The sequence below is a fragment of the Simochromis diagramma genome, unplaced genomic scaffold (genome assembly GCF_900408965.1).
Source record: "Simochromis diagramma unplaced genomic scaffold, fSimDia1.1 OVJJ01000676.1, whole genome shotgun sequence".
Classification (NCBI taxonomy): domain Eukaryota; kingdom Metazoa; phylum Chordata; class Actinopteri; order Cichliformes; family Cichlidae; genus Simochromis; species Simochromis diagramma.
The window spans coordinates 704,479-716,180 of NW_024387466.1; the positions used below are offsets into that span (position 1 = coordinate 704,479).

Genomic DNA, 11,702 nt, shown 5'->3' on the forward strand with positions numbered 1-11,702 from the left:
TTTTGGATTTCAGTCGTGAGGCTTAATCTTAAGCTTAAGAGGCTTGGTGTCAATGCCCATCCATGTGCACTGTCATTTTGTAACTCGAGAAAACATAAAACTCCCAAATATGAAAACATGAGAGCTGGTCAACCAAACAAGCTGATCCAATTTGTGTCATAATGTGGCTCAGCAGTGCGTATCGCCCTAATGTTTTAATATAAGACCTCCCAACATATGGGGATTCTGCAGAAGAGAGTATGGATGGAGTCCGGGAGGATCAGAGCATCGGGGGGCTCCTGGACATTCTCTGGCACAATCTGGCGGTATCAGATACAGCAATACATAAAGTTCCAGAGGTTCTCAATTGGACTCATCTCTGTGGAATGTGAGGGCCAGTCATTGGCATCAATGCCTTGGTCATCCCAGAAGTGCCTACACATTCTGATCAAATGAGGCCAGACAGTGTCATGTGCTAGGAGGAACACAAAGCTCACTGTACCAGAGTAATGTCTGAAAATGGGTAGTGTTGGCTAGCGCACAGAAGTCTGTGCGGCCCTCTATCAATAACCCAATGCCAAACCCGTCATGCCGGATGGTGTTGCGTACAGTGTCACCAGACGCTTTAACATATGATCAGCGTAAACCTGCTTTTATCTGTGAGGATAATGGCCTGCCAGTGGTGGCTAGTTCTGGTGTTCTCTAGCTAATGTCAGTTGCATTGCATAGTGCTGGACTGTGACCACAAGTTCCATTAAAAAGGTGTCAGGCCCTCACGCCACCCTCATGGAGTCTCTTTGTGACAGTTTGGTCAGAAAAATGCATGATTAACTCTGTCTTAACTCTTTAACCGTATTGTCCTGTTACCTTCTTGAGACTTTCTTGAGACTGTTCTAGCACATGCAGGAGATCATGGAGAAGCTGGACTGCCTGTGCCAACTTGAATAGACTGCAGGTACCAGAATAAAATGCAAAATTAGATAAAGGTCAGCAAGGATGGATAAGGAGAGAGCAGTGGTCTGTAGATACCGCTTAAAAAAAAACAAAACATTGGTTTTTGGGTGTTGTTTGATGTTGCCTCTGAAAACATAGTTCAACTTGAGGAGTACTAATAACTTCAGGTGGTATGTGTGTGCACAGACTTTGCACACACATTTTTTGCACAATGAATATTTATCACACTATTAATGGAGAATGAAAGTGTGTTTTTGTTTGAGTCATCAAGCCAAGCTGCAAAACATCTGTGGTCACAATGAGTTCTGAAGGAGCAGGAAGTCCTGAGCTCAGGCTTTGTTCACATTCAAGGAAAGCAATAAACACATGATGCAAGAAATTTTAAAGGAAGTTCCTGTCATTATATATATATATTATAGCCCCTTGACAACCCTCAATAACTATTATTAATATACAGTGACATGTTCATAAACTGACACCGAAAGCGAAGATCCACCGGCCCTTTTTTCATCTGTCAGCTATGAGCCTGTTGCATGTGAAGGCCAGACCTGTGCAGTCATGTCAGATCACATTCCTCTCACAGCTCCATATTCCCTCTCGTAGCTGGCTCAGCAGCAGCACTAATCACAGTGTGTGTGTGTGTGTGTGTGTGTGTGTGCGTCCATCCTACTGTATGTGCAAACATACAAAGACACGCACAGTCAGACTCCAGGACAAAGATGGACAGTGACAAATAAGTTGATAAGAAAAAACTGCAAAGGGCAGATTCGCATGTGTGACATGTGTGAGGGAGTGTGGCTGGATAGGGAGACTGAGTAGAGCACATTTTGACCCAGCCCAGAGCTGGTGGTATAGGTATGTCTGAGTTCAGGGTGGGTGCTGGAGTTCGTTCAGGGTGGAAAGAGAGGGACAGGCATGAATGCTAAACCAGCAGTGGACAACAACAGCTCTCTGGGAGCCGGATCAGAAAAGCAAACACAGCATCAAGCGACAGGAAGTGTCTCGTTCTGCACAAAAGGCAGAACCGCCACATTTTAGGGCTCAGAGAAAAAGAGTATGAGAGAGAAGCAGGGAGAGAGAAAAGACATCCACACATATTGGATGCAAATATTAATAGCATTAATAGCTAAAACATGGTGACAAAATCCCCAGAGAGCCATGCCACGCAAACATTTACTCTTATGAATGTTTGAATAGCCTATAACATTCTGGTCCTTCTAAAAGAGCACAAACAGCATTTTAAAAATCTTGCCAGAGTCATAAAACAGACAACAGAACAGTTAAAGTTATAAAACTGAAATTCTGCAAAACATAATTTCATTTTCAAAAAAACAATCACGGTCATAAAATCAATCAGTGAAGATTATTTTCCTGTCAATAAACAAAACAAAAATCTAATAATCATTTAAGGCCTTTGAGTAGCTTTAGCTGTGGTGGACATTAAAAGGTCAAGGACATGTCACATCCATCCCGGATGACGCGTCCTTCCTGCTGTAAACCAACCACACAAGCTGGCTGGCTGAAGCGCACACAGACGGTGATTAACACCGCAGAAACAAAAGGAAAGGGTGTGTGCTCCTGGTGCCACATAAGGATGATAGCACACTGCTGTAATGCTGTCATGGCAGCTGATACTCTGATTTCAGACATGGCGTAAATGCAAGTACGGCAAGTAAACCTATGCTATGGCAGATAAACTGAATTACAGTACATATCAAACACACAGTTTGTCAAAACCCCAAGTAGGAAATATCAGGCTGGAGGGTTATTTTCTGACATTTCACATCAAATACATGAAAGAAAAGACATAGAAGGAAGTGAGAAGGAGAAAATCTTAATAAATCTCGTAATGAAACATAGTTTTGAGCACTGATGGGCGGAAATCCCAGGCAGGTGGGACCATGGAGATAAAGTAAGCAATCACAGGAGTTCTCCACAGACTCAGCTTGTTGATTGCATTAGGCTTTTCTGTATGGGGATAAAGAGCAGGGAGCGCAACAGAATGTCAAAGAAGGCACACAGGTGAATCGAAGCCACAATTCACAACCGTTCTGTCTATTGTGAGCCACCTGCAAATAGATATAATGTAATGCAGTGTAAGCTGCCAGTTGCTATGCAGTTTAGACTAAAAACAGCACACCTCTAACTTAGCTGTAAACACAGTGTTACCAATCCCAACAAGGAAAAGCTTGAAAAAACATGGTGTGCATGGTGAAAAGGCATCCCTGTACTTCTAAATTTGCTTTAAAAAGAGAAATATCATCTCCACCATTACTGCTCAAAAAACTTGTCAGATGAGCAGCAGATTCAAACCCAAACTGTTTTTGCCTACCATTGCACCACCGTGCTGTGCTGTGTGCTCTAGTATGTTGGAGTTGAATCTGATCATGATGAATAGTTATCTAGTCTCCTATCAAATGTAAGCAGATTTTAGTCTTGATAGCTACATACTGTACAGGCACCTTTTAGACTTCTAATTAACAGAAAACTGAGAGAAGATCAGTTTGTTGTGGCCAATTGTCACTTACTAAATTTAGACATAAAGTGACTTTTTTTCCTGACAGGGTGACCAGATTTAGCCCCGAAACGAACATCATCATCCATGGATGCTGGGTTCTTGGTGAGATTATTCAGTCTATGATATTGATAGTCTGTGATAAAATTATCATTCTAATTAATTACTTTGATCACAGTGCAATGATTTACTTATTTGTCACTCCATGTGGACCCTAAACCTTAAAGAACTAATGCTTGCCTTTGAACCTGCGGATATTTCCGCTCTGTCTTCTTACCTGATTAAAACCAATAAAAATAAATAAAACTTATTCATCAATATGCCACAGTGACCATTTAATTTGACATCTCATCAAGTCCTTTAATTGTTATGCTGAGAATACCTAGCTCTACACTGACAACAAGGCACATGAATCCACAATAGGCACTTAGCACAAGCACTTAACTCTTTTCACACACACCAGATGCTAAAAGCTACTCAATATGCATTTGTTTTAATGCACTTCAAACCAGACAGCCTCAATATTATATCATTTATAAGAAAACACATGTACTAAAATATTCCAGACAAATCCTGTCTAATCACCTGTAATTTGTTATTTTACAATCACGATCTCACCCCACAGGTACAGTTAATCCTCCATTTATAGAACTTAGTAATGTCTACTCCTATCCTCTTCCCCTCCCCGATGTCTGACCTTCATTCCACACTCTCCTGGGGGGTCCATTCCTGTCTTTCAATGGTTTTCTGCATGTGTGTGAGTTCCCAGACAAGGCCGGATAAGCTGTGCTCTGTCAGGGCCTAATGTTCACAGCCCTTTGGTCATTGTTTCCATCTCGAACAAACAACACATTTATTTTTGTTTGGCTTCTATGGTTAATTGAGGGGGAAAAAAAAGCTTAAAAAGTGTCCGGAGTTGTCCTAAATTAAGACATCAAAGAGCCTGATAAATATACAAATGTTCAAGAAAGGCTTTTTTGCTTACTGAACGTGGCCAAAAAAGGCTACAAGTAAACATCTTACTCTTCAATGCCACAAGATGGTTTTGCCAAATTAGGTGAAAAAAGCTTTCAAAAGTTCTGACACAATGACATGAGACCAAAATAACCAAATATACAGTGGCTTGCAAAAGTATTCGCCCCCCTTGAACTTTCCACATTTTGTCACATTACAGCCACAAACATGAATCAATTTTATTGGAATTCCACGTGAAAGACCAACACAAAGTGGTGTACACGTGAGAAGTGGAACGAAAATCAGACATGATTCCAAACATTTTTTACAAATGAATAACTGCAAAGTGGGGTGTGCGTAATTATTCAGCCCCCTGAGTCAATACTTTGTAGAACCACCTTTTGCTGCAATTACAGCTGCCAGTCTTTTAGGGTCTGTCTCTACCAGCTTTGCACATCTAGATACTGAAATCCTTGCCCATTCTTTTTTGCTTTATGTTTAGGGTCGTTGTCCTGCTGGAAGGTGAACCTCCGCCCCAGTCTCAAGTCTTTTGCAGACTCCAAGAGGTTTTCTTCCAAGATTGCCCTGTATTTGGCTCCATCCATCTTCCCATCAACTCTGACCAGCTTCCCTGTCCCTGCTGAAGAGAAGCACCCCCAGAGCATGATGCTGCCACCACCATATTTGACAGTGGGGATGGTGTGTTCAGAGTGATCTGCAGTGTTAGTTTTCCGCCACACACAGCGTTTTGCATTTTGGCCAAAAAGTTCCATTTTGGTCTCATCTGACCAGAGCACCTTCTTCCACATGTTTGCTGTGTCCCCCACATGGCTTGTGGCAAACTGCAAACGGGACTTCTTATGGTTTTCTGTTTCTTCTTGCCACTCTTCCATAAAGACCAACTTTGTGCAGTGCACGACTAATAGTTGTCCTATGGACAGATTCCCCCACCTGAGCTGTAGATCTCTGCAGCTCATCCAGAGTCACCATGGGCCTCTTGGCTGCATTTCTGATCTGCGCTCTCCTTGTTTGGCCTGTGAGTTTAGGTGGACGGCCTTGTCTTGGTAGGTTTACAGTTGTGCCATACTCCTTCCATTTCTGAATGATCACTTGAACAGTGCTCCGTGGGATGTTCAAGGCTTGGGAAATCTTTTTGTAGCCTAAGCCTGCTTTAAATTTCTCAATAACTTTATCTCTGACCTGTCTGGTGTCTAAATCCAATCGAGAATCTGTGGCGAGATCTGAAAACTGCTGTTCACAAACGCTGTCCATCTAATCTGACTGAGCTGGAGCTGTTTTGCAAAGAAGAATGGGCAAGGATTTCAGTCTCTAGATGTGCAAAGCTGGTAGAGACATACCCTAAAAGACTGGCAGCTGTAATTGCAGCAAAAGGTGGTATTGAGTCAGGGGGCTGAATAATTACGCACACCCCCCTACAGTTATTTATTTGTAAAAAATGTTTGGAATCATGTCTGATTTTGGTTCCACTTCTCACGTGTACACCACTTTGTGTTGGTCTTTCACGTGGAATTCCAATAAAATTGATTCATGTTTGTGGCTGTAATGTGACAAAATGTGGAAAAGTTCAAGGGGGCCGAATACTTTTGCAAGCCACTGTAAAATGAATGAATCATTTCTAGATATGTAAATTGTCCAGTTCGTTGTGTGATTTTTGTGGTCTGTTTGTTGTTCAGGAGCAATCTGCACTTTATCGATGTAAAAACTCTGAGGGGCGGAACAGGGTGGCACAGGGGCGGGAAAAAAAAAAATCCCACACACATATTAAGCACAAAGCAGCGAGTTTCAGGCAAAGTTGTACCGGCACAACAACCTGCACCTTTGAGTCTGAGCTAACAAGCTGCCTTGAAAACCAGTGCAACACAAGTTATATAAAAGCAGTCTTGTGTTTCAAGTCTGTGTCCACTGACGTGGACAGGATCTCTTGTGAATACTAATTTCCTGTGAGAGGCCTCTTTACTCTCTCCCACAGGGCAGAGTCAATCAGAGCGAGCTTAAGGTCTTCTCTGATTGATCTGAGCTTCCCAGAATCTGACATTTTAGGTGTGACAGAGTCTGCCTGGGCTCACACCTCATCCTCCCTTGAGAGTTCTAATGCAGGCCGTGCTTTCAGCTACTCTGAGGATACTCTATGTTACTTGGGTTTGGAAGCAGCTGGTGGATAAATGCACCCCTTCTCACATCACATTCTCCCTAAGGGGTGCAAGACTGCTTCTCCATGGTGATAGCACAGCTATTGTACTCAGTACTTGCGTGTTTACATGCATGTAATTTGCAGTGTTTCCCTTTCCCCCCACCCCACCCCCTTGAAGTGTATTAACCATTACGGTCTGTCCAGAAGAACCCCACCCAGCAAACAAGCTGACAACAGCGAATCATCATCAAGTACATTAAGACACTTAGATTATGATAACTCACTGTTTTCTACAGCATCTATATAAATTAAAGCATACATGTACAGAACCCAAACATATGTGAAACAAACTGGAAGGTGAGATGAAGCTGTTTTAGCAGACAGACGACTGTGAGTACTGATGTCTTGCAAAGGCTTTGTGCTCGGCCACAATCGCAGACTTATTGTGCCCTCAGGAGCTATAAAGCATCAAATAATCGCTCAGCATGCTTACAATAGCTCCTACTTTCCCTTTCCCTTTAATTAGACTGCTGTTTGACCAAAACGTCTGCCAACAATAGGACTGTAATAACAACTTGCACGGGGGCTGACCCACCCATCAGTTTTGTCTCAGACTCGCACAGCAGCTTTTCTGGCTCTGCAGTGGCAGATGAGCGTGATATAGGAGCTTGTTTCCTGACTCTGCCACTCCAAACCAGAGGGGCAATAGAAAGCGAAGGGTGCACAGTGAAAGCCGCCTCTTCAAACTGACCATTAATTATGTAGCCCGAAGAGGCCGAGGACAAATTACAACTTGCTGACGCTATACTAAAGAGCCAATTAGTGTTGAGGGATTACCTCTTTGACCTTAGTCCACAGCAGGGAGGAGAGGGACTGCAAAGTGTGTGTGGATGTATTGATGACACTAAACCTCACTAACCTTTATCAGAGCACAACACGAGCATGACAAAGAGACACCTGAATGCGGCGTTTTTTCTGGTCCCTTGGTTCAGTTTTCCATCCTGGAGGTGCACACGGTGTGACATGTTAGTCAGTGTCTCTCAGACACTGGGCCTGTAATCGGGGGCCGAAGCAGCCTGACCTTTCATCAGACGTATGAAGCTCAATGCATCCTATGACAATAAAATTTTCTCTGCCCACCACAGGACTTAGTCATGTGGGTTACATGCTGTGGTGCAGTTTACTCACCACGGTGGCTATAAGTGATGCCCTATGCAGTATGTAACACCAAAGATGCAGGACATATGCATGCATCCATGAAAGCAGAAATCTCTGTGGGTGCAGTGCCAAGAAGAAGGAAAAGGGAAAATAACAGCGGATCACCCTTTTAGAGAGATCCTCCTTTAAATCCTAATGACTCAACTTAACATTAGAGATAAGATAGTGTTAAACTCATCTGCTTCTCTTTTTTCTCATTTGATCGTTGCATAAGAAAAACAAAAGTATTTTTTTTCTCATTTAAATCAAAAACTAAAAAAAAGATTGGTACAAGTTAACAAATATTGATGAGATGTGCAAACAGGAATTACCTCATGTCTCTACTTTACGGAAGTAGTCGCACTGGTTCTCAAAGTAAACATTTTTAAGGCGAACTGCCTAACTAATGGTCCAGTACTAAACCCGATTACAGGCCACGCGCATGTCGCACATGGAGAATATGCAAAGGCACGAAGGGACCACAGCTCTAACCCTATGCCACAGACTGAAACACACCTAGCAGCCAAATCTTCTTAATGCATTCCTGATACTTGCAAATAATCACACGGTGTTGCTAAGCCCTCTGTGAGAGCAGATCATAAGATCCCATAGTTAAATCCACACCAGTAGGAATGAGGCTCTATTAAGGAATATTAATGTTGTACTGAACTGAATTAAGATTTGCAGTTTAGTTTATTGTTCTTCACGAGAATATTTAAGAGGGAAATATTATTCGTGTGACGGCTAAAGACACTTGTTACTTGGTACATTGTCTGTACCAAGTAACAAGTGTCTCTCTAGATCAAACTACAGCCATAGAGAGGTAGTGACATTGTTAAGTTATCAGTGTGTGGGCGCAGCAGAGAGTAAAACTTCCGAGTAGACAGTAAGACGCAGAGAGTAAGACGCAGAGAGTAAGACGCAGCCCAGTGGTTTTGTTTAGATTTTTAATCCCCGTGTTAAAAGATTTCCAGGAAACTCCTTTTTTTTAAATGAGCGAGAAAACTGTGGCATCAACGAATGCTACAAGAGAGCATCTTTAAACATGCTCCCCACTGCCCGAAGATGTCAAAACAGTCTAAACAATTTGAGCCGGGCAGCCTGTGTTCAGGAGGAGCATTTTATCAGACAGATTGTCAGTTTTATCTCATTAAGTCAGCTGTTTCCATCACAAGAAGATCTGCTGAGCGTGTTTCACCAACATACGCACTATGAGGCTGTCAAGCACCAGTTCTCATAAGAAAAGAAGAGGCAGTGTGGGGTGGGGTTGGGTGGGGGAATCAAAGTTCACTGAGCACCACTGTCCTTGTGAAATAGAACTATTGATCTGACAGCTCATCCAATAATTCACTATTTATCACTGTGACAGCTGGGTTTATTTTTAGCAGTTATTATCACCTGTGCTTTCTCATACTTGGCCAAGCCAGAGTTACGTGCTATTAGACTCACCCCCAAACCCCAGAGACGCACAGTCAGTTACATCTGTAACTGCCAGTCCCCCTGTATAGCTTTAGCATACTGGCACACAAACACAGTGATTACAGAGGTAAATCTCTAATCCCACTGGGGTTAATAGGCTCCTTAAACTAGGTATTAAGGGAGCGTGTTAGCACTAGGCTTCCTGGAACCAGTTAAAGCCGCTGGGAGCACAACAACATAAAAATAAAAAAATGAATGGGCAAGCATAAAAACAGTGCAGGCTGTGAAAATACATACAGGTATAAATCCAGTGTGTCTGTAAGACTGGGTGCTTTGCTTCATTGCTTCCATTACTGCTGTGCCACAGCGATTTCATATCCCCACTGAGATGACAGGAGGAGTAATGTGCCATTACAGTCCGGCACATCACTCATGGCAGGAAAATAAAACAAAAAAAAGAAAAGAAATAGCTACCGAACCTGAGGGCAGACTAACCAATACTGCATACATGTAATATGAAAGGGGGGACGGGGGTGGGGGGGCTGTCATCTCGCCTTTAAATAAAAACCGGACGAGTGAAACACTCAAATGAAACCGTCAGACAAAGATGCAGAGAAGAGCAGGGTGTGAAAGTGAGTGGGGCTCGTCTTGTGTCTGAGAGAGGTCTCCGGCCTGTGATCCCTACCGGATAGCCTTCTGTTTTCTTCTGGCACCACTTCAGTAGAGCATTTCTCTTAGATCCTCCGTACTCCCGCGCCAGTGCAGCCAAGGGGTCCTTTCTTTCCACACTGTCACAAGGGAAACACGAACCACAATCACATAGAGAGATTTTTTGGGTGGAAGGGGGGAGCAAATTTGCAGTAAGTCATCGAGGGGATAAGTAACCATGCAAACTTGAGTGCATATGGTGATCACAGCAAAAGGCTTTGTTCAATTATTTAAGTCCCCCCAAAATTTCTATATAAAAGGTAATTCAAGTGGTCCTGATCTAATAACACACAACTTATTTCTGATTTCTCACATGCATGCTTTCGGAAGCTAAAAACTTCCATTCCTCTTTTTCTTCTTCTTTAGACTCTGGTGTTTTAGTTCAGGAAGGTTACAAAGGTTGGCCATCTTTAAATAACATAAAGGGCTCATAAATATTAACTTTAGAGCTAAAAATGAGCCTGCCTCCATGATCACAGTGTACAATGACCTACACAACATACCATTATTGAAAAACTAGATCCATTTCAGTCCTGAAAAATTTGAATAAACCCTTTTTAAAAAACAAAAACAAACTCTTAATGCTCTCTTTAAAAATAAAATATAATACTCTCTATTCCTACATAGCTTCCAAATGTTCCCTGTTTGAAAACTCCCTTCTGAATTCCAGGGCTTCGAATTATCATTACAAGACTGAAGCTTCTTTGGTTTGCTTGTGTGTTTGTGTTGGAGTTGGAGTTGGCTCAAGATTACTTTGGCGTGAATCCAGCACCCACTCTGACTTTAAGTGTTGGGATGTAAACCTTTAGCAAAGTTTTTTTAGTGGCATCTGTTTTACTTTTCATCCATCAAATATTGGCAAACAGTACACTCAATGCATTTCTCTAAAATCCCCCAAAATTGTCCAACAGATTGGATAAATGCCTATCTGCAGTATTATTCAAAGGGGCTTCTCCCAAGGGTTTGTGCTGGAGCTGAGGCCATGGGAAGACCATGAGACATGGTCATTGCTGTGAGCATAGTAAATATTTCACACGTCATCGCTGCTCTGCTGCTGAATTCATTACTTCTCCGTTTGAGGCACCATAATGCCAGAAGGAGCAAGATGCTATCCAAACATATATTGCAGTGCAGAGAGTATCTGCATTTATCATCAGTGATACAGCAGCTTTATCATGAGCCTTTAAAATACCAAATATGGAAGGAAACAGCCCCCTAATCTCCTCTTCCAGAAAGTCTACAACTCCTTCACACACATTTACATTAATAATGTCAAGAGTGAATAGATGGTAAGAAAAGATAGACTGCACTAGGGAAAAGGAAGGCCAATTATCTGTGTGGCTGTGTGGAAAATTTATTCTTGGTAGCACAAACAATACTTTAAAATATAGCTGTGTGCAAAGTGCAGAGAGCTGAACAGTCATGACAGCAGACAAGGATGTGGAGAGGCTGGACTGACAGGTTTCTGAGTTTCAACATAAACGATGAGTGCTGTTTATTAATGTCAACTGTATGCTGACTGAAGCTAAGGGTGTTGTCCAGTGTGCTGGCCAAGTATTTCGCCTCTGTCAGTGCGCCCCAGGGCGGCTGTGGCTACAATGTAGCTTGCCATCACCAGTGTGTGAATGTGTGTGTGAATGGGTGGATAACTGGTTGTGTAAAGCGCTTTGGGGTCCTTAGGGACTAGTAAAAGTGCTATACAAATACAGGCCATTTACCATTTATTTCATTGCTTTAACTAACTTTGCTGTTTCGAAGTTGCCACCATTTACATCAGATGCAATCACGAGTGTACACAGACATGAGCTGTCCGTGCATGAAAAC

At 42.5% G+C, this 11,702-nt stretch overlaps 1 protein-coding gene across 10 annotated transcripts in view; it reads right to left on the reverse strand.

Moving 5' to 3' along the window:
* specc1 (sperm antigen with calponin homology and coiled-coil domains 1) overlaps positions 1-11,702 on the reverse strand; it is a 78,817-nt gene that overhangs the window by 15,911 nt on the left and 51,204 nt on the right. For 9 of the 10 annotated variants that reach the window (XM_040014731.1, XM_040014724.1, XM_040014726.1 and 6 more), the window contains one exon: positions 9,856-9,958. The exons of the other annotated variant lie outside the window; for it this stretch is intronic. In XM_040014731.1, coding sequence (XP_039870665.1) covers positions 9,856-9,958 — 103 coding nt within the window. The remainder of the gene's footprint in view (positions 1-9,855; positions 9,959-11,702) is intronic. 10 annotated transcript variants of the gene reach the window in all.